Genomic DNA, 24193 nt, shown 5'->3' on the forward strand with positions numbered 1-24193 from the left:
CTCTGTGATCCTGTTTGGGAGTCAAGGTTTTCCCAGTGCTGCTCTGAAATGAGATAATATGAAAATACTATAGTCTGTCTTTCACACAACTATGGGAGAGGAAGAAGACAATTAAAAACAAAACAAGCCAAAGCCGGTTTGGCTCAGCGGATAGAGCGTCGGCCTGCGGACTGAAGGGTCCCAGGTTCGATTCCGGTCAAGGGCATGTACCTGGGTTGCAGGCACTTCCCCAGTGGGGGATGTGCAGGAGGCAGCTGATCGATGTTTCTCTCTCATCGATGTTTCTGACTCTCTGTCTCTCTCCCTTCCTCTCTGTAAAAAATCAATAAAATATATTTAAAAAAAATAAAATAAAATAAATAAATAAATAAATAAAAACAAAACAAAACACAGGTTCTTCTCTGTCAGTTATACTAGTACCTTCAGCTAATATACAGCAACTCTCTGCTGGGCTACATGATGCCTGTTATGGAAGTTTACAATCCTATATAATAAAAGCCTAATATGCTAACTGTTCAGTTGTCCAGTCGTCTGGTCGTCCATTCAACCAATCAAGGGTAATATGCTAATGATATGCTAACGCTGTTCAACCAGTTGCTTGATGTACAATGACCATCAGGGGGCAGACAGTCGACCAGTCAACCAGTTACTATGACATGCGCTGACCACCAGGTGGCAGATGCTCTGATGGGTAGGTTAGCTTGCTGCTGGGGTCTGACAGATAGAGACTGAGATAGACAGGCTGGACATGCCCTGGAGCCCCTCCTGCGGTCCCTCCTTGCCTGGCCAACCTCCCGCGTCTCTCCCCAGCCCCAATTGTCCACTGGTGGGGCCCCTTGGCCTGGCCTGCGCCCTCTCACATCCTCAGGGGATGTCGGAGAGCCAGTTTTGGCCTGATCCCACGGGCCAGGCCGAGGGACCCCACTGGTGCACAAATTCGTGCAAAGGGCCTCTAGTATATAATATAAGACAAACATAAGATATAATGAAGCAAATAGTTACAAAATAATTCAGGACATATGATAAGACATTTGGTAGAAATAGTAGGTACTAGACAAATTAAGGGGAGGGAGAGATCGCTTCCTCCTACTTCTAACCTAGTTTGTAGCGTGTACCTATATGACTCATGTCTTTTTCAGAAGGCTGCTTCAGTTGGGTGTCCACAGGAATGCCAGGTTCCTTACCTCTCTGGTGCTGGCTATTTCTAGCCCTTACTGTCTCTTCATTCTCCCATTTCTACTGAAGCTACTGCTATCTAAAAGCATTCTTCTCTTAGGCTCAGTTATCATTTTTTATCTTTTTAAACATCCAAAATAATTATATGGTAGTGGTTCTGTCAGTAGCAAGTAGGAAGGGGAAAAAAGGGAGACAATTTTGGTGCAGAATCAGCAACATCATTTCCTGTGGTACAATCAGCCCTGTTGATAGCAAGGGAGAGATGAGAAGGAGACTCCTCACCTTGCCTCTGTTCCTATGGAAATCCCTAAACAGGTGCTGCCCATACACACCCTATATCCTCTCACCCTCATCTCCTGGAGGCTTGGTTATGTTCCCCATTCTGTCCCCACTCTCCCCTGAGCTCTGCCCCAGCCCTGAATCTCCTTGCCCTTCAGTCTGTTAGAGCCCCTTTTGTAAGTCGTAGGAGTCACCCCCATGATGAAGAACTGTCATAGCTCCGTTGAGTTACTGTTACTACCTCTGGATCTTCAGTAGTCCACAATATGTACTTGAAGTGTCTAGTGGAATCCTGGATCCATTAATGCAATTACCTGTGACAGATTGCTCATATATAATGCTTGATTATTGTGTTATTAGTATTCCTATATGTCTGAAAGATTTGTTTCTAAGAGAAAATATATTTCAAGTTTTAGAGTTAAACAGTGAGTTATTGTTCCAAACCAGGAGCCACCCATATTGGCAGTGAACTTCTAATCAGAGGATTAGAGTTCAAATTCTAGCTGTCCCAGCTGCTAGACATGTGTGATCACGTGTGTGATTACTTGGCCTCCCTTGAGCAAGTTTCTCTGTATAGACTATAGAAGTAACAGCTATCACTCAAATGTGGTTTGTGGGGGATTAAATGAAAAAATATGTGCAAGTGTATAATAAAATGTAAAATCTTATATCAAACTAGTGGCCTGGTGCATGGAATTCGTGCACATGGAATTAGAGGAAATATTTTAATATTGCTATTTGCCTTTTCTCTATAATAGAAGTGTCAGAGATGAAATAAAATTAGTAAAATGTATATGAAAATCTCCCTCCTGTCAGAGCCTGGGGTGTGCATTGGGACACAGAGTCAAGTCCCCACCAACCCGTGCTCACCTTGAAATCGCGCGAGACCCAGACCCGGCCATCCCCACCCCTGACAAGCCCCACAGGGTGTGGGGGCACGGCCTCAGGTCCCCTGGCACAGCCTCAGGTCTCCCTGCCCTGCATGCATGGCCTCAGGTGCCCCAGCCCAAGCTCCCGGGTGGGGGGCAGCGTGACCTCAGCTCCCCCAGCCCTGGCGTGAGGGTGCGAGGGCGTGGCGACCATTTGCTATAAATTCATCCTTTATTATATAGGATGAATGTGACATTGTGGTGTTAATAAACACTGTATTAGGCAGAGAAAAGTTCCTGCCCACTAGAAACTCATCATCCAGGAGGTAAGACAGGCATGGACAGTTACATTAGAGTATGTGAAATCTTGCACAGGTGTATGTACAGGTGATCAGGGAACACAAAGAGCAACTATAATCTGGAAGTGGATGGATAGGGAAAACTTTGTGGAGGAAAGAGATCCTGAGCTGAGTCTTACAGGTTAAGGAAGGGCAAGCCTGGTAAAGAAGGAAGGAGAAGGGAAAGTCGTCCCATGTTGAAGGAGTGGCATGGAGAAATATGGTAATTAGGAAGCTGAAAATATGTATGCAGGTATGTCTGGAGCATAAACTGTCTACTTGTGTGCCTCATTTGATTGTCAGGACACTTACCTAATTCTAAAGAGGCAATGTTACTGCACAGTGGTTAGCAACTCTAGAAACAGACTTGGCCTGAAACCTGGTCGGATCATTTACTAATCAGTGATATTTAATTAAGAATTATACCTTCATAAACTTTCAGGATCCATATGATGATATAAGTGTCTATTTCAAAGGGTGGCTGCAACAATTATTTGAAATAATGTTTGCAAATGTCCTGGTGTTTAATAAACACCTTATAGTGTCAGCAGCAGTTTCTATTGCTGTCTTGAAAGTTTTAGAGTTACTTTTTTCCCCTCCCGGTATTCTCTAACCTACTATCTAGGCAATATTTTAAATGCCAACTCTTGTTTGTTATAATAGAATCATAGAAACAGAATTTGAATGAATTTTAAAGCGAGTCTAGCTTTATTTCATTATTTTGTGAGTGAAGAAACTGAGTTAAGTAACCTGGCTGTGAGTCCGTGAGTCAGCAACACAGCTGAAACTGGAATCAGGTCTCTTTCCAGAGCTCTTTCTGTTGGTCTTGTAATAAATTGCCCAAATCACTCAGTGACACCAGCCTAGAGTATTGGCACAATTCATTGCAGAAACGACATGTTAAAGTGTAGAAATTGGTATTTCTGTAGCTTTGCAGATAGGCAAATATATTTTTTTAAAGGAATACAATCTCTTTCTCTGCCTCCCTCTGTTGAAAGTGCTGTTTAACAACAGCACATGTGAACAGGCAATGAGAGGTGGGTAATAAGGAACCAGATATTTCTCAAATAAATAACTCCTTTGCTGTCAAGAATTGCTTATGCAGACAAATTTCTATTTCTGTTTATTAGGGTCTCTTCACTAAAATGTGAAAATAGATTTTGATAATGCTTGTCAAATACACGTGTTCTACTTCATTTATTCAAGAAGATCCAATAAATAATGTGTTGAACACTCTTTGTGTACCAAGTGCTAGGGATAGAATGGTGAGCCAGAAGCTTATGCTTTAGTGATTAAACAGATATTGAAATAATAATTATACAAATAAATATAAGTAGTTAAATGCTATGCACAATAAGTACAAAGTGATTTATGATCATATAGCAATGTTTGGGAAGACTCCTCTGAAAGTGTTAATCGAGATATGAAGACTCAGTAAAGTAAACAGGTGAATATGAGTCACAGGGATGGGGAAAAGGGTTTAATCCTATGAAACAGCCTGTGCAAGGCCCTGAGGAGGGACATAGAATGATCTGTCCTAAGAATTGAAAGACAACTAGTATATTTGGAGCAGAAAAGGCTAAGACAAAATGCAAGTCCTGGTCATGAGAAGAGAAGGTAATTATTAGGCATCCCCAAAGATACCACGCAGCACAAGAAGCAAACTCCCCACCCCCCGAAGTAAACTATATTAGAATTTTGTTTAAAGATTCATTATAAAGAAGATTACTTTAGAATCACTATAATATTTAATTTACTAGGTAGAGTAATGCTAGGATTTGGGCACTTCTAACTATGTATTACTTTTCATTTGATTTTTCTGTCTTTCTATCCTGGCTCATTGGAATTGAGGGAATATTTTTATGTGTGTTTATGTTAGGGCTTTTTGCTGTTGATTAGTTAACAGTCTAGAATTGACAAAGAATCTTATCCTATTTTCTTGGCTAAGGTTTTTGTGTGGGTGTGTGAGATGCAGCTGCATTGTTGTGTTTTTGGCAATCAAGACAGGGCAATTCTTAATGCACTTCATCTTGAATAGGATGAAATTTAAGAGTAAAAAGGCTACTTTCAATATTTTAAATATAGTGGAAGGTACCCAGGGCCTGAATCTTTGGCTGATATTCTAAGTTATTTGGCTAAATTGATACAGCAACCTCTGGCACATGTCTAGGCTTATGGTAGGAACACATGAAGGAGAGAACATGAAGAAAATAGTCAAAGCTTTGAATCAATATAAAATTATCAATTACCATATATAATTTTAAATGAATTTTTGTTAATTTTTAACTAGTAATTTATTTAAGCTTTTTCTCTAAATAATGAAAAAAAGGCAGATTCATTTTTATACAGATGGACTCCCAGGTCTGCTTTTATTGCTCACTTGTTTTCTTCATTTTTCTTGGACCTTTTCTGTGGTATATAAACACTTTGTTTTCCAAAATCCTTAAATTAAATGCAGATAATATGTAACTCTTCATTTTTCAAGTGTATTTGCATCATTTCCTTTGGATAAACTATCATGGTCCTTCATACTCTTCAAACAAATGTCTGAGTTACTTCCAATATTTAACTGGTTGTTAATTAATATTATTTTTCTGAGAATAGTATAGCATCAGGTCCTGTGGTTGGTCAGCCTAGGTTCAAATTTAATCTTGCTACTGACTACTTTGGTCTCACTAATGTCTCAGTTCCTCATTTCCAAAATGGAGATGATCATGTTAGTGCCTCATAAGTTTTGTTTTTTTGTTTTGTTTTGTGTGGGTTTTTTTGGTGTGTGTGTGTGTGTGTGTGTGTGTGTGTGTGTGTGTGTGTGTGTGTTTAAGGCTCAAAGGAAAAAGTATATATAGAAAGTTTAATTCAAAATCAGTGTCCAGAAGAAGAGATGCTGGCTATTATTTTCCTCACGATTTTGATTCAGTCTCTTAGAATCCATTAGTAGCTATCCTCATTCTTCTGGAAGTTCTCATTCAGTCTAATCTGTATGCTGATGACTCCCAATTTATGTCTCCATTCCTAATCTCACTCTTTCCTAAGCTTCAGACTTGTATATTTGACTGCTTATCTACACTTTAATATCTACTACATACTTCAAACATAGCATGTCTAAAAACAGAACTTTGATCTCTGCCACCTGCCGGTACTTGCCTCCCCAGTCAGTCCCCACCATTCTTTCCTATCTCAGTTAGTGGCACCGTCCTCTGTACTTCTTTGGGGCTTTACTTTAGCTATCAACCCCCATCTACTTTATCAGCACATCTAGCAGCATTATCCCAGAATATGTCCTGAATCTAACCACATGTCACTATATTCTCTATGAGCACCATAATCCAAGGCAATAATCTCTTTTGCTTGGGCAGATATATAAGGAATGGTTTTCTTATTTCTCTGTTTTCAGTCTTGTTTCCTGTAATCCATTCTCTACATTTTGAAGGCTGATAGTTTCAAAACATAGATTATTTTATCCTTACCATCTTATTGAAATTCAAAAAATGTCCAGAATTTTTTAAAACCCTCTGTGATCTGGACTCTGACTTCTTTTCTTCCTATCTCTTAACACAGCTAGTTCATTCCTATCATAAGGTCCTTACATTAACTTTTCCTGCAATTTCGGATATTTTTCACCCAGATCATCACAGTGTTGGCTCCTTGTAATTTTCAGGCCTCGGTCTTGATAATAGCTCTTCAGAGAGGTTTATCCTGAGATCTTTCTTCCTTAATAGCTGATCAATAACTGAAATCTGTCCCCTTTTCTTTTTTTCATAAATTGCCCCTCCCTACTCCCACGGTAATTTATGTTCCATGAGGGCAAGACTTTATTACCATATTCCTGGTGCATATGTGGAAAGAATGATGAATAATAATATTTCTACATTCAGGGAAATAATGGTTTATTTCATCCTGCACAAACTTTTCATAGATGCTTATTTTAGAATTAACCATGATAATATTTTGTCTCTTTTAATGTGTTTTCTCTGTTCTAGATTTGTAAGCCCTTTAGGGTAGGAGGTATTTCTTCATTGTTTTTAGCTCTCATAGAATGCTAAATACCATTTTAGTACTTAACATTGAGTGAATTGAATTGAAAAATTCAGCCTAACATCTTTATTTCCTCTGAATTTAGAGTAATGATATATGTGTGTGTTTATGTGAATCTATATAAATAGATACATAATTTATATAAATTCTGAAAATAGGTGTGTATAAAATATTCCTTCTCCTTTTATACTTTGTAGTTCATAATTGGACCCTTGAGGACACACTTCAGTGGTTGATAGAATTTGTAGAACTACCCCAGTATGAAAAGAACTTTAGAGACAATAATGTCAAAGGAACAACGCTTCCCAGGTGAGTCTTTATTATCCAAACGTATATTTTCCACTCATGGAGAGTTATATGCTACATGTTACTTTTCATTGCCAAATCTACGAGTTACTTCTGTGGCTAAGAACTCAAAGGATATATTATACATATATCCATTCTTTAATATTTGAAGGTATGAGTTTTTGCAAGTTTTAATCAATTTTTCTTGTCTAAACAATACCAAACACCCTTTAAAAAATTTATACCCAAGAAAAGTAATTTTGAGAATGAGAAGGTGGGCCAGCTGTATCTTTTTTTAGATAACATCAAAGGAACCAACCTCTGACCATCTGGGAAATATGAAAAAAATTTGTTTATTTGATAAAGATCCACCTTTATGAAAAGATCTGTTTGAATCGATTAATTTATAGATCCTTCTTAATTGGCATTCTTTTAATAACAATAACTACTCAGTATTAGTGGCCATAAGTTAAATCTTAAAAACTGAATTTTAATGAACGAAATGTAAATAATAGCAAGCACTTTTAACTCTAAATTGCATAGAGGTACTCTATATTATCTCATTTAAGCTTCATGGTTAACATGAACTATGTATTATTATCCCCATTTTATCGATTAAAAAAACCAAGTCAGAGAGAAGTTAAATATTTTGCCCAAGGCAGCATCTGAACACAAATAAATCTGATACCAGAGTTTAGGATGTTAATCTATCCTTTCTATGTCTGGAGTTGTTACTGGTTTTCTGAATTATATTTCCTAAATCTCCATTAGTAAACTTAATATTTATAGATTTTAATGTTAAAATTTGCAATAATTCTACTAGAATTTGACCCTTACAAGATTGCTTATGTTTCATTCCTCCCTGGATTGTTTCTTATACCAAAAAAAGCTCTAATCCCTTTTTATTATCTAATTAGAGGCCCGGTGCATGATTTCCTGCACCAGTGGGGTCCCTTGGCCTGGCCTGCGGCATCAAGCCAAAACCAGCTCTCTGACATCCCCCGAAGGTCCCAGATTGCGAGAAGGTGCAGGCCAAGCTGAGGGACACCACAGGTGCACAGTCGGGGCCAGGAAGGGATGTGGGAGGTTGGCCAGCCCGGGAGGGACCGCAGGAGAGCTACGGGGCATGTCCAGTCCGTCTAGCTCAGTCCCGATTGGCTGGACCCCAGCAGCAAACTAACCTACTGGCCGGAGTGTCTTCCCCCTGGTGGTCAGTGCACATTATAGCAACTGGTCGACCAGTCAACTGCCCCCTGGTGGTCAGTGCACATCATAGCGAGTGGTTGAGCAGCCTTAGCATATCATTAGTACATTATGCTTTGATTGGTTGAACAGACGACAGGACCCTTAGCATATTAGGTTTTTATTTATTTTTTATTTCTTATTTTTTTAAAATTAAATCTTTATTGTTCAGATTATTACAGTTGTTCCTCTTTTTCCCCCCATAGCTCCCCTCCACCCTTCCCCCCCCCACGCCCTCACCACCCCCCCCCAGTGTCCTCATCCATAGGTGCACGATTTTTGTTCAGTCTCTTCCTGCATCCCCCTCACCCCTTTCTGCCCCAAGAATAGTCAGTCCACTCCCTTTCTATGCCCCTGATTCTATTATAATCACCAGTTTATTCTGTTCATCAGATTATTTATTCACTTGATTTTTAGATTTACTTGTTGATAGATGTGTATTTGTTGTTCATAGTTTGTATCTTTACCATTTTCTTCTTCTTCCTCTTCTTAAAGGATACCTTTCAGCATTTCATATAATCCTGGTTTAGTGGTGATGAACTCCTTTAGCTTTTTCTTATCTGTGAAGCTCTTTATCTGACCTTCAATTCTCAATGATAGCTTTGCTGGGTAAAGTAATCTTGGTTGTAGGTTCTTGATATTCATCACTTTGAATATTTCTTGCCACTCCCTTCTGGCCTGCAAAGTTTCTGTTGATAAATCAGCTGACAGTCATATGGGTACTCCCTTGTAGGTATCTGACTGTCTATCTCTTGCTGCTTTTAAGATTCTCTCTTTGTCTTTTGCTCTTGGCATTTTAATTATGAGTGTCTTGGTGTGGTCCTCTTTGGATTCCTTTTGTTTGGGGTTCTCTACGCTTCCTGGACTTATAAGTCTATTTCTTTCATTAGGTAGGGGAAGTTTTCTGTCATTATTTATTCAAATAGGTTTTCAATATCTTGCGCTCTCTCTTCTTCTGGCACCCCTATAATTCTGATGTTGGTATGCTTGAAGCTGTCCCAGAGGCTCCTTACACTATCTTCGTATTTTCGGATTCTTTTTTCATTTTGCTTTTCCGGTTGGGTGTTTTTTGCTTCTTTGCATTTCAAATCTTTGACTTGATTCTTGTGCTCCTCTAGTCTGCTGTTGGGAGTCTGTATAATATTCTTTATTTCAGTCAGTGTATGCTTAATTTCTAGTTGGTCCTTTATCACAACCTCAAGGGTCTCATTAGATTTCTTGAGGGTCTCATTAAGTTTATCGGCAGTTTCTAGAAAATTCTTGAAAAACCTTACAAGTGTGGTTTTGAACTCTATATCCAGTAGTTTGCGTTCCTCCATTTCTGTCATTTGTGTCCTGTTTCTTTGTCTCCGCATTTTTTTTATGCTTCCCTGTGTCGATAGAGTGGCTTTGTATGCTAGGTGTCCTATAGGGCCCAGTGGCTCAGTCTCCCCAATTACCTGAGGTAGACACTCTTGGTGCACCCCCTTGTGGTCTTTGTGCACAGTCTTGTTGTAGTTAAGCCTTGATTGTTGTAGATAATACTGGGAGGGATTGGCTTCCAGGTCAATTGGCTGTGAGAATCAGCTGTGTCTGCAGTGGGAGAACTTCTGTGCTGGAGACACCCCTCCAGGGCAAGACTTGCTTCAATGGGGCTTTGGTGCTCACTGAGTCTGCCCCCTGAATGTGTCCTTTATGAATCCGAGGAGCTGCAATCTGGATGGTCCCACTCTGACCACCAGGCACACTGGCTCCTGGATCTCTAAGGAGGTGCTAATCTAGCCTCTGCCTGAGGCTATCCAGCAGGAGCCAGCTGTGATGAAATGCAAGTTGCCCTGGGGCCTTGGGCCAGCTGCAGTTTGTTAGGTAATTATCAGATTGCAAAGGGCCAGGCCTTTCATATGCAAAAGCCTCCTTGGTGGGGTCCCAGGGGATCAACAGGGTGGAGTGAGCAGTTATGGCTGCTCTCAGTCCTGTCCCCAGAGGTCCTGCTTCTCAGTGTCCCTGCAATCGCTGCAAGCACCCCCAAGAGAAAGCTGCCCTCGAGTTCTGACCGATGCCAGACAGTCCAGTTTCTCCCGTATGAGTCTGGGTCCCCAGAGACTCGCCCGGAACTGGAGCTCAGAGCTTGAGACTTCCTCATGATTGAAAAAGACAACTGTGTCCTCAGCTGCCAACTCTCTCCACATGCGCCTCTGTACCTCTGTATTTTACTTCCGCACCACACCTCCTCTGAGTCTCGGTATGCTTTTCTCTTCTAGTTGTAGAATTTCCACTCAGCCAGCCTTCCTGTGGTTCTGGATGATGTCCATTCCGTCTTTTAGTTGTATTTTTGAAGTGGTTGTGCGAGGCAGCAATCTCCAGTGTTTACCTATGCTGCCATCTTGGTTTCTCTCTATTAAGTTTTTATTATATAGGATAGGATTATTACACATGATGAAATATGCACATTGTATTTCTAATCAATTTGCTTACCTACTCTATTTAAATAAGTGACTTTTGTTGATTGCAAGTCTGTATTTTGAATCAAGTTGGAAGTTTTCACATTTCCCTTAAATGTATTCTGAATATCAACATCAGTATTTTTTATTTTACTGTGCACATGACTATAGTGATGAAATTATGGGTATAAGTGTCAGTTCAACAAATGCATATTGAGTATCTTTATGTTCATGGGCAACTAGATGCTGGAAAGAAGACAAAAATTAAATATGATATAGTTCTTGCTTTTAAATAAGACAAATTAAAACAATCAGGATAGTAGAGCATTAAAATGGGATTAGAGTTTTCCGAGTTATATATGTTACCCTGGTTATGAGGAACTCACGTTACTTTTCTTATGTTGTCTTTTGGGAAGTTTCTTTATAAAACAACAACATTAAATAAAATTGACTGCTCTGTATTATGGCAGTAAATGTTATAGCCACTTTTTCTTTTGATTAAATAAAGGATATCAGAGATACCTCAAATCTGGTAGAATTATTGAAATAATACACACTTAATCAAGATCAATTTTTAGAAATAGTGAACATGTTTTTAAAGAAGAAAAGTTAAGTATGTAGAAGCTTTCAGGTCAGCCCATTGGACTCTTATATGGTACTGTAGTTAAATAAGTCCATTTAAAGAGGCAATATCATTTAAATTAAACAACCATGTAAGCTACAGAGCATTTTGTAGGGCAACTGCAGATATAGCAGCTATTTATAAAAAGGTATTAGAAAATATATTACACATTCTAGATGTATACATGCCTAAAACAATTCATTATTGTTTCCTCTCTGTGACATTAAAATATTGTTACCTCTGAAATAGATAGCCAAAAGTATGTTAGTTTTATGTTAGTTATAATGGTTATCTTAAGCCTTTTACTGTATTTTCTATTCTCTGTAATTCTTATTACCAGAGCTTATACTAAGGCTCTCTTCACCTGATACATTCCTCCTCATTCCTTTCAGACTTGTGTGATCTTCCCTGACATCCTCACCCACTCAGGTAGAATCACTTCCACCTCTGGGCTCATATTGAACTTTGCATAAAAATCTGTTACATAGTTTCCTTTTTACTACATCTCATTGTCTTTCTTAAATTTGGTCTATTGATAGTATTACTATGGATTCGTTCATGCATCCATCCATGCATTAATTCATCTATTATACAAACATGTATCAAGCATCTACTTTTGCCAAGCACCATGCTAGGTTTGGGGATACAGAGCGAAGATCGTTTTTGCTTTCAAGGACTTTGATAAGTGTCATATTAAAGGAGTAATAGGAACATACACGTAAGGTACCTGTGGAGAAGATGAAGGAAGACAGTCTGTAAAGGGAAAGTTAGAGTTCTTTACTCTCTAAAGTTTTATAGAAGCCTTATAGGAGTTCCTGTAACTTCTTCATACTCAGGCTCTGTATTGCCCTAACTCAAGTGTAGTGGTTCAGGTGCAGTCGTTGGAATCATACATATTTGGGTTTGAATCTCTGCCTTACCTCTTACTAATTATGTAATCCTGAGCAAGTTACTCAACCTCTCACTACCTTAGTTTCCTCATCTATAAAATGGGTAAAATATATATATATATATATATGTATGTGTATATATACACACACACATACACACTCACACACAATATAGTTTGTTTTGAATTTTAATTAAGCCCTCACATAGGTCCCGGCACATGGTACATGCTTGTTTTTATTGTCATTGTTATTAACAATTACATTATTATTATTATTGTTATTAAACTTTGTGTTATAAGATCTTTATTAGCATTATACTTGGTTGTTAAGAAATCTTAGCTGACTACTGACTGAGATCCCTGCTTACTTTTTTCATAGCTAATAAAATGGGTCAGTACTTCTTATTACATAAATCCTTCAGTTCACTTTCCCAACTAATAATGACTGCTTACTTTCCACTTATGACTTAGAGGACTTTGTTTAATTTTTAAACAGTTTAAACCAGTGGTTCTCAACCTTCTTAATGCCGCGACCCTTTAATACAGTTCCTCATGTTGTGGTGACCCCCAACCATAAAATTATTTTTGTTGCTACTTCATAACTGTAATTTTGCTACTGTTATGAATCATAATGTAAATATCTGATATGCAGGATGTATTTTCATTGTTACAAATTGAACATAATTAAAGCATAGTGATTAATCACAAAAACAATATCTAATTATATACGTGTTTTCCAATGGTCTTAGGCGACCCCTATGAAGGGTCGTTTGACCCCCAAGGGGTCGTGACCCACAGGTTGAGAACCGCTGATTTAAACGTTAAACTGTCAAGGTATAGACTTCTTAGATACTATTTTTTAAAGTCTGCTATTATAATTTTCTTGTTCTTTGTGAAATGACAGATGTCAGGTAATTAATGATTATAAAATATTTTGAATTTGATAAATTTTAAAATCATATTAAGTTACAGTACAAAATAACCTCAGAAAACAAAAATATCAACCTAGCAACTAAATTATTAACATTCAGCAGTATTTGGACAGCTAACGTTGCACTGAGAAGGTTTTTGATACATGTAATAAAGTATTAAATCACACTTGAATAAGCTCTTACAGCATTAAATATGTTGCTCAGATATTTAAATTTATATACTAGAAATATTTTCATTTAATGTATATGTATTTTTTTAAATGAACAGGATAGCAGTACATGAACCTTCATTTATGATATCTCAGTTGAAAATCAGCGACCGGAGTCACAGACAAAAACTTCAGCTCAAGGCACTGGATGTGGTTTTGTTTGGACCTCTAACACGTTAGTATTCACTCTCTCAGAATATGATGCAAAAGAATAATCAGATCGTCTATTTGTTATCTAAAGAAGGAAAAAGTAAGGAAGGTAGTAGACCACTAAGAAGAATAATCTATTAGGTATAAAGGAAATTTAATATTATCTTAAAACAAAAAATTTATAGGGTCAGACTTTTTGTCAAAGAAATATAGAATGTGAAATGTTCAAAGCTGTTTATTGATATTAAAAGTTATAAACATTGTTAGTTGACAATTTAGAATTAAATTTCTAGATTTAAAACTTTGCGTCTTTAAAGCAATTTTGTTAATGTTATTATAGTTGGATGTTCACTGAAGAGTTCCTTTAAAAAATGGTGCAATCTAACCATCTTGATACATGAAGTAATAGAACCTAACTTGATTTCATTAATCACCAAAAAAATAATTTTTTTATGTAGATCAAAAGTAAAGGCCCACTTTAAAACTTTACAAAGTAATAGACTCTCCTGGCAGAAGCACAAGGTGGTGAATTGTTCTTTAGATTATTTTGAAGAGGAATAGTTAAGTAATTAATCTGTTCTATTCGTAAAGAAAATAAACCTGTATTTCTTTAATTTGACAGGACTACTGTTTCTCAGAAAGAAAGTTTAATATGCTTATTTAATTTAATTTTAAATTTCAGAAAGCGTTTCATGAAGCACATTTTAGGGGAATTATGTTTTATTTTTCCAAAGCCAAAAACAGATAACAAAATGAATACAAGAAATATGACTTCCACAAATTACAAATTAGGAAACTAACATTTATTTTACCTCCATTCTTGAAGCTAGGAGGATACTTGAAGGTTTCTATGATACTATCTCGGGGGTGGCTCTGCTAAAAAAGAGTTGCTGAAGCGGTTGGATGGATTCCATGACTTTACTGGAGGTTCTTTTTTGGCTCAGGCTAAAAGAGCAGCTGGTGAAACAGCTGGAACTTCCCTTTGTGAGGGTTGGTGGAAATGCACTGTTGGAAATTACAAACCCTAGGAAATAGAACACTACTGAAATGCCGAGCATTCCATGGAGATGATGCCCTTTCCAACCTTTTCCTTGTCTAAATTTTCTGCTGGGTCTCCTGGGGGTTGTTTTCTGTGCGATTCTTCCTAATTTTTTCATGTGGATGATTGGTGAAAATAGGAATTAAATTCCAGAATTTATCTCTATTAAAAACTTGGTCAGAAATATTTATATTTTATTAATTCAGGAACAAACCACTCTCTAAGCCAAGACAGTATTATATTGTTATTTGAAAAGGAACCAAATTAGTCTCAGAGAATGTTGAAAATAAATATTTTAATAAACTAATTAAGCTACATCTTTTTATTGTTTCTCTTAAAATTATTATTTGAATGAATGAGCCTGTAGTTGGAACACCCATGTTAGATTTATACAAACCCAGCATTGTCAAATGCAGAGAGATACATTTTAAAGGAGTTTTCCCTGAAATCTTTTCTAGTTTGTGGTACATAGTGCAGTTTGGAAACTTGCCCATCTATTTATTGTTATTTCTGGTGATTATATTTCAGCCTGAAAAGGGCTCATAATTGAACTAGAGCCTGAGTGGAACCTCTCAGTCTGAGGCAGAAATAGAAATAAATCCTTTGAGACTTTAGCCTTGGGTAGTGCATCTCTTTCACTGTGGGCGAGGGCATGCACTCTGGAAACACATGACCCTGAGGGTGTCTGGCATAGAGCATGCTATTCATCGCACTGTGCAAACATATACGAACCCTAGACTTGTAAGCACAGGAACTATTCACGCATACATTTTATTGTGTTAGTTATCATTGTGTCTTCCTCCAGAGAGCTCCCTAAAAATTAATGTGTATTGACAACTCTAATAAAGTTCCTAATAAACTAGGACATTATTTGACTAGTGATTTCTACGTTTTATATCACTGAAGACGGTAGGCCCTGGCTCCTTACTCCTTACTTAAAACAATGTTGGGGTTACTGTCTTGCCTGGCTTGATAGGGAAGGTGATCCTATTCTTTCTAATAACCCAGATATCTCTGGCAAGTAACCATCTAAAATAATATTGTTATGGTCATTTAACCCATGGTTTCTTAACCTTGGCATTATTCACATTGCAGATTAGGTAATTCCTAGGTAATTTTTTTATAGATGGGGGGTGAGTGGGGAATGATTTTCTTGTGCATTGTGGGATGTTTAACAACATCCTTGGCTTCTACCTACTAGACATCAGTAACAGCTCTCCCCAGCCGCTTTCACTCTCCTCCCAGTTGTGACCCCGAAAAAGTCTGTTTGCTGGGGGAAAATATCACCTTTGGTTGAGAATCACTGATTAGTCTTAATTAGTTACGTGGCTATATGCTTGGGGAAGGTGCTTTTTTGGTGAACGATTAGCATTCCAGGTTGTTTATCAAAGCATCACAGCTGCCTAACTTGACTATAGGAGTTGGAATGCGATGCTGACATTCTTTATGACTCCTTCACCCAGAGGACCATTCTCAGTACATGATGGGAGGTGCTGTCGGTTTTTCAGGGGCTCCAGGACTTTTCTTACTACCTCCTGTACCAGCAGGGACATGGAGCATCCATATTGGTTTGTCTCTGTTTCCTGTAGGTCTAGTATATCAGGTAGTTATAATAAACACATTGATTATTTGAAAAGGATTTTTTTAAAGGTTGAGCTTTTATATGGGAGGGTCATCTTGACTTTTTTTGTTTGTTTTATTTTAGATGCCTTCTAATTTTAAAAACGTCTCTCTGTGTATTGAGATTCTGTTACACTCAAAGATTAATTTAACCATCTTTAATTCTCTTCATAGGCCCTGCTCATAACTGGATGAAGGATTTTATCCTCATAGTTTCTATAGTAATTGGTGTTGGAGGTTGCTGGTTTGCTTACACACAGAATAAAACATCAAAAGAACATGTTGCAAAAATGATGAAAGACTTAGAGAGTCTGCAAACTGCAGAGCAAAGTCTAATGGACTTACAAGAGAGGTGAGTAAGTAAAACAAGCTATAAGTCTTCTTATTTATGTAGGAAAATACAATTTGTGAAAATGTAATATGGGCATGTGCATGTACACATTTAGATTGATACACACATCAGGAATGTATACTTCATTTCATATATATATACAAAAGTATCATATTTTTATAATTATGGATTTATTATGAAGGCATGCTCTAGGGAATGAATGGGTAGAGACCAATGGAAATCAATCATAAATAGGTGGAATTATGTGTGAAGTTAAATTATATTTTTTCCATGATTTAAATAATTATGTATTTCCTAAAAGTCTCTTTGCTAAGAGTATTTCTCTGTTATCCCTGTATTTTGATCTTAAGATAACCAAAATAGTCTGGCCATTGTGGCTCAATAGACCTATGAACCAGAGGTCACAGTTCAATTCCCCGTCAGGGCACATGCCCAGAGCTGATCAATGATTCTCATTATTGATGTTTCTATCTCTCCCTCTCCCTTTCTCTCTGAAAGCAATAAAAATATATATTTTTAAAAAGATAACCAAAATAGCTGTATATAATAGGCTACCTGATGTTTTTATTATCCAGACTTAAGATTAATAGAAAATTATGCAAATTTTGATTCCATGTATCATACTGCTTGATATGTATTTATTTTTTATTTATAAAATGAAATTTTGGAAACTTTTGTGAGGAATTACATTTTTTACTCTTTAAGACTTGAGAAGGCACAGGAAGAAAACAGAAATGTTGCTGTAGAAAAGCAAAACCTAGAGCGCAAAATGATGGATGAAATCAATTTCGCGAAGGAGGAGGCTTGTCGGCTGAAGGAGCTGAGGGAGGGAGCTGAAAGTGAATTGAGTAGACGTCAATATGCAGAGCAGGAATTGGAACAGGTATTTACATTTTTTAAAAAAGTATTTGTTAGAATATTTGTATTGTCATTCTGAGTTTTTTGTTTTTGTTCAATCTTGTACATTTAGTTCAATTGTATACTCTTCAGTTAATCAAAGACTCATTTGTTCATATTGTTTGCATTGATCAAAGTCCTTTTAGCAAAATAACAAAGTAGTAACTAAAAGATAAAGTTGCCATCATGTTCTCTCATTCATGAAATCTCATCCCAGGCCATGTCAATTGTCTTGAAAATGTAATGCGTTTATTTAATTTAACATCTGTAATATGTTTCCATTTTTAACTGTAACCTAGTAAAGTATGTCTAATGTTAAACTTCTCTGCAAAGGTAAAGAATCTCTATTAAGCATCATTTGAGTCCTATTAAATGGCTTTAGAATATAATCTGTTAACAATTGTGAGGTTGTCTAAACTTTAGATTCTAAAGCAGCAGTTGCCAACCGGTGGTCCGCGGACCACTGGTGGTCTGTGAGGTCCAAAAAAGATTGGCGACTGCTGTCTAAAGGGTGTCCTTTCCAATATCTGCTTCCACTATGAATTTACTCAAGATGGATAATAGGCATTCAGGCATTGGGTAGTCCTGTGGGCAGTGGTTCTGTAAGAATTTAATTATAGGCAGATATATTTGGTTGTTATTCCTTCTATAAAATATTAACACAAACTTAGTGGCTTTAACACAACACATCTTTATTGTCTTATAGTTCTCAAAGTCAGAGTTTAAAATAGGTCTGTAGGCTTGCATTCCTTCTTGAGGCCCTAAGGGAGGATCTGTTTCCTTGCTTTTCCAATGTCTAGGGGCCGCCTGCATTTCTTGGCTCTTGGCACCTTCCTTCATCTTCAGAGCATGTCACTGCAACCTCTGCTTCCATGGCCTCATCTCCATTTTTGACTCTGACCCTTGTATTATTGGTAAATAAACTGAGGAACAAAATGAGGAGGAAAAAACTTTCTCAAGATTAGAGAGTGACTCAGTTGTAAACCAGGGCCAAGAACCTAGGTGTTCTGCCTTCCACTTTGCTTTCTGTAATTGTTGCCTTCTCAGTCAAGAGCTAAATAAGAAATAGAAATTATGTGATGAATGAGTTTCAATTTCAACTCCTGAGGAAATGTTCAAAGTGAAGTTACTATTTCTTTTGAGTTTGTGATTTTTGGCTGAATGCAGTCAGCCATCTCTTTTATTAACTGCTAACTATTCTTTCCGTATACCCCAGACATCTGTGTGTTTTTTTATCTTTTCCCTGGAAAGAGTTTGTTCTTTTAAGTTGGCTTCTGGACATATTTGCCGTCAGGCTCTATTTACCTGAAAAAAACAAAAACAACAAAAAACACTTCTGTATAGAACATAGTAAAGAACAGGGGATTAACAACAACAAAAAAGGCCTCGCTTAAATTATAGTGTTCAAGACTTAGATCCTTTGCCCTTTACCTTTGTGAGAACTCCCTGCCTGTTCCCACTGAGACTTCTAACTCTTGGTTTGTTCCCAGTACTAAATTAAAAGCTTGTTAGATGTTTTTCTGAACTTTGCAGATAAAAAAGTACAAATCAGAAAACAGTAGTGGGAACTCTCTACACTATGGAGATATAAACTGATAGCAGTATTTTATAGGTGACTATTTCACAGTAAGGGAGAAGACAATATAAAAGAATGCCCAAGAATCACTAACATTCTCATCTGAGGTTTTTGGTATGGAGACCCTAAGATTACCATGGTATGATGTCTCAGTACAAAGTAAGAATCCTAATGAGATCCTGAATCAGTAAGAAGTAAGTTTAAAGGAGAGAAATGGGTATTTAAAAAGGTCTCTATCCAATATGATTATAGAAATAAATAATTTTATGAGTGTTTGTGTTTTATGCATATTACAAATGGTCCATTGCTGAATTTTAATCTTCACAAAACATAGAGATTACCCTCATTTACAGATGAGATATCTAAAGAGGTCCGTAGGTTAAATAACTTAGGTTAAATTTAGGTTAAATAACTTACCATAGGACACACAGTGGCAAGATTAAGTGGCAAAGGCAAGATACTGCATGTCATATTCCAGAGTCCGTGTTTTCCTTTGATGTTATTAAAGGCTTTGTTTATAGAGTAAGTTTAACTGGGAAATTAATTTCAGTACATTATTATATAATCCACATTTCCACATAGTTGGGAGCATTACTATATTTTGTCTTGGGGATAAATCAACTTCTCAAAATTAGAAAGCAAGAGAATCTGGTACATATTTTATATAGTGTTCTTTACCCTAAAACAAAAACTTTTGGGTAAATAATAGTACCACTTTATATTTTGTGTAAATTCTTTTCACATACGTAATTTTTTTCTTAAAGTCTAAAGAAGCTTTAGTCAGGACAATCCATGGTACCCCTACTCTACATGAGACATTCAACCTCAGAAAGTAAAGAATTTGCTGAAGGTCAGAGAGGTAATAACGAATAAAGTTGCATGTAGAAGCCAGGTTTTCAGATGTTTAGGCTGTTTCTTTCTAATACCATGTTTTTACTTATTGCTGTTTTACACAAAAAAACTATGTCAATAATTATTATATTTTTAAACAACTTAGTAATTCATCATTTGTGAAAGCTATTAATTAATTTTAGATCCATCCTCCTATAAATAACAATGTAATTCAGACTAAGGGTTGGAATTTAGGTCAAATGATAAACTTATGAATTAGCAGAAAAATAGTTTAAATAGTTGCTATTATTAGAAGGTAAGGATTTTTAAAAATTTGAGACATATTTGACAGTCAATCAAAACATTGTTTAGCCTTATTTATATAGAAATATATCAATTCTGTGTTAAATATGTTCATTGAATTATTTTAGGAGAAATAAATTTGTAGATATAACATTAAGGAAAATTTTAATGATTAAAGAGAAAAACTTTAGTGAAATTTGTTCAGATTCTCTGTATACTTCTTTGGCAGTGAAAACTACAGAAGAAAATTTAGCTTTAAAATCTTGTCAGAAGAAGGGCCTGCAGCCCTTCACTTGGTGGTATTATCTAGACCTGTACATCACAGGACCTGAGCTCACATTCTCTCTTCCTGAGAGATTAGCAGGACGCCACACAGCTTAGCCAAGCTTCTTATTAAACACAGTATTGTCCCAAGCACATTGCACAGTGAATTGTGTCAGGCAAATGTTGCTTAGGATTTGTTTTCAGTGATCTTATCCTTGCTTTTAATATTTGTTTTTTGATTTATCTACTTAGTGTCCATTGTGAATTTTTGTTCTTAAATTGTAGACTTTTAAAAAAATACTTTCTGCGTATTTTTTTCTTACAGTATCTGACAGCCATTCTGTTTCTTCATCAAAAGTTTGTATATAGTACTCTTAGTTTAATCTGGCAAATGATAAAGTTTATTTAGATCAAACATTCTCCTGCATGTTGGTTTAGGAGTAGAGTTTTAGTTACCTTACTTAGCCTAAGGAAAATTAATTTTCAGTTATGGTATTCAGAAGCAGGATTCTCCATAGCTCACTCCTTACTCTGTGTGAAGGACTTCAGCATATGTAATTCCATAAATTTCATCATGTGTCTTTACATATCTTTAGCTTGAACTCTGCTAGTTTAAGTGAATCATTCCTAGAATGGGTTGTTTCTTCCTTCTGTGTCCTTTTCTTTGTGACACTTTCCTTAAGAGTATTTTCCTTAGCATGTAATACCATGTCCCACACTAAGCATTGGCTCCCTTCAAGGGTAGCTGAAAGAAAGACTTGGTCACTGAAGGCTATGCATGGTTTCTCATGGAAAATCAGATGAACCCTCAGTCAGAATCAACTTTCTCGAAATTTACAATTTATCTACTTTCTGGTATATTAGGAGCAGTGGATTAAATAGCAGAGGTAAAAATTCTCCAGAACAGTGAGTGTATAGTTATGGAGTATGTAGTAGGACTTTGGGGTAATGTTAGAAAGGGTAATAGAATAGGACACTTATTCATATCCTACTTCATAAATAATGCATTGTGAGACGAGTGTGGTAAGTTTTAGTTTTTATATGCCCTAGATTTATTTTTTTCACTCTTAGTGAGTCTTGTTATAATAAAATATAAAAACTAAATATTTCAGCTTAAGGTCTATGTAGGTCCCCTCTATCCTCTGGCTTTACCACTTTGCATAGTGAATTTAAGATGCTCTTAAAACTTCAGCTTAAGTTTTAATGTCAGAAATATATTGTTTTAGACTTTGTGATTTAAAATGTTGTTTACAAAGAGCATAATTAAAATGGCTTTTTCTCTTAATTTGGGTACTAAAATATCCTAATTTCTTTAAAAATTTTTTAATTTGAATATCTTAAGAAAAGAAATTTCTCTCTTTCCTTCCTTTCTCTTCATCCCTCTCTCCCTCCTCCTCCCATCCAGGTTCGAATGGCTTTAAAAAAGGCTGAAAAAGAATTTGAACTCAGAAGCAGCTGGTCTGTTCCAGATGCACTTCAAAAATGGCTTCAGTTGACACATGAAGTAGAAGTACAGTACTACAATATTAAAAGACAGAATGCCGAAATGCAATTAGCTATTGCTAAGGATGAGGTACTCTATTATATTTCAAAACTTATTAAATTTCTAGAAGGATTAACCAGTTGAATACAAAGATATGAATACATTTTTATTATTGCAGATTCTTTTCTTGAACTGGAACTTATTGCATTAATTGACTCTCATAATCATAGGCTATAAAGTAGAATTGCTTTCTTTAAAGAGGTGTATACCTTCCAGAATGACCTTAGTGTCATTTAAAAATCATCCCTATTATCATTATAAATGTTTTATACAGAGCTTTTCTCCTCTAGGTTGCTGCTTCATATCTGATTCAGGTCAGTAGTTACTAGAAATTAATGTCTGACTTTATTAAATTGTGTGAAATACGATTAAGTATTAATCTGATATGTAACACACACACACAAAAGAGTTCAGTTCACTCACTAACACCTCTATTGTAGTAGAATATAATGTTATTTGTTAGTTTTAATAGAAAATTCAGGTCTTTCTGAATCACAGAAATAAGAGACAAATTCTCCAGAACAGAGTTTTTAATCATATCGTTTAAGTTGGGAAAGCATGTTTGTTTTTTCCCTCATCTATTTTCTTTTTTGGAAAATAGGGCTATATATTATTGACTGATAATTTTTCACTGGTTTTATGATTATTAATATTTTTAAAACAAAATAAACTTCATTAATATATGTATGTTTTCCCCAAAACTAGCCTTATTTTTCTCTCCTTTGGTTTCTAGGCAGAGAAAATTAAAAAGAAGAGAAGCACAGTCTTCGGGACTCTGCATGTTGCACACAGCTCCTCCCTAGATGAGGTAGACCACAAAATTCTGGAAGCAAAGTAAGAATGTTATTTTAGTTGTTTATTTTCACTGTGCTGAAATATGTAATTCATGGACACTTTATATTTTAATTTGATCATGTATCACATAATTCATACTAATTCTAAGAGTGTGTAATTTCTTCTTGAAATTAGCTAATTGCCATGTTCTATTCATGTAGTTGTATTTTTTCAGTGCCATATTAAGGACTATTTGAAATAACAAATAATTCCTATGTTGTCTTTTCCAGGAAAGCTCTCTCCGAGCTGACAACTTGTTTACGAGAACGACTATTTCGCTGGCAACAGATTGAGAAGATCTGTGGCTTCCAGATAGCCCATAACTCGGGGCTCCCCAGCCTGACCTCTTCCCTTTATTCAGACCACAGCTGGGTGGTGATGCCCAGAGTCTCCATTCCACCCTATCCAATTGCTGGAGGAGTTGACGATTTAGATGAAGATACACCTCCCATAGTGTCACAGTTTCCTGGTAAGTGATGAGTTCAAAAGAGAATTGGGATAGCTTTAAAGTAACTTTATACCACGCCGTTTATGGAGCATTTACTTTGAAGGCTGTGATAAAACATCTTGTACGTTCTTTGTTTTTTCTTTTTGTTGTTAATTTGTGTTTACTGTTTCAGAATAATGTCTGAGGTAGGTGTGTGTGTGTATATGTGTGTGTGTGTGTGTGTGTGTGTGTGTGTGTGTGTTACATCATACATGCTAAATCACTTTTATGAATGAAGGGCTGAGCTTTGAGGAAAAACAATCTTTCAAAAAGCAGTGTAATCTATAGTACAAAGTAAAATTTAGGCAAGCTCTAATCCTGTGTTCCAGTCCTAGCTGTGCCACTAACTAACCAACTGTGTGACTTTCAGCCAGCCTGTGATTTTTTTAAAATTGAGTTGACATTCTCAGTAGGCATGTTTTTTTTAATATTTTGTTTTGCTTTTCCAATTCTGTGCTTTTACTGAAAGAGTTTTGACTCATAAAGCACTGAATCAATTTACCTTTATATAAAATTAAACTGTGTTTATGTCTATGTTTAGAAAATTTTGTAGATTTTTTTTGTTGCTAGAAAATGTGCAGTTCCTTTGTTATGTTCTATTCTTTGAAAATTTTTACATGGTAAAGAATACATTTTGGCAGGAAAGTGAAATTTAAATATTTTAGATTTTATTAACAAATTGCAGAATTTATTAATAAGTATTTGGACTTTTTGCAAAGTTCATGTAGGGCTTTGGTGTAACGTTAGAAGGGGTTGAATTTAAGATGGTGTATTTTATGATTTAGAAATCATTATCCTTATTATTGTCTACCGGCTTCATTTTTCCCAACCTTTCTGATCTTTATGAAAACAGTGTAGAACAGGAGTCCAAAGAATGGAGAGCAGAAGTTAATTATTGATTGAAGACAATTATAGCTTTTCTGAAGTTATGATTTAGAAAGGGTTCTAATTTTTAAAACAATTTTATGAAAGAAATCTCGTAAATTTTCAAATAAATAGTG

At 36.2% G+C, this 24193-nt stretch overlaps 1 protein-coding gene across 8 annotated transcripts in view; it reads left to right on the plus strand.

Moving 5' to 3' along the window:
* Nucleotides 1–24193, plus strand: part of STIM2 (stromal interaction molecule 2) — a 145326-nt gene that overhangs the window by 107564 nt on the left and 13569 nt on the right. For 7 of the 8 annotated variants that reach the window (XM_036330789.1, XM_036330799.1, XM_036330735.1 and 4 more), the window contains 8 exons: nucleotides 6895–7006; nucleotides 13356–13471; nucleotides 16280–16457; nucleotides 17163–17340; nucleotides 21734–21901; nucleotides 22162–22185; nucleotides 22605–22705; nucleotides 22936–23174. In XM_036330789.1, the coding sequence (XP_036186682.1) occupies nucleotides 6895–7006; nucleotides 13356–13471; nucleotides 16280–16457; nucleotides 17163–17340; nucleotides 21734–21901; nucleotides 22162–22185; nucleotides 22605–22705; nucleotides 22936–23174 (1116 nt within the window). The remainder of the gene's footprint in view (nucleotides 1–6894; nucleotides 7007–13355; nucleotides 13472–16279; nucleotides 16458–17162; nucleotides 17341–21733; nucleotides 21902–22161; nucleotides 22186–22604; nucleotides 22706–22935; nucleotides 23175–24193) is intronic. The other variant, XM_036330745.1, reaches the window with a different exon arrangement.

Source organism: Myotis myotis, unplaced genomic scaffold (assembly GCF_014108235.1).
Source record: "Myotis myotis isolate mMyoMyo1 unplaced genomic scaffold, mMyoMyo1.p scaffold_m19_p_1, whole genome shotgun sequence".
In the NCBI taxonomy this organism is placed as follows: Eukaryota; Metazoa; Chordata; class Mammalia; order Chiroptera; family Vespertilionidae; genus Myotis; species Myotis myotis.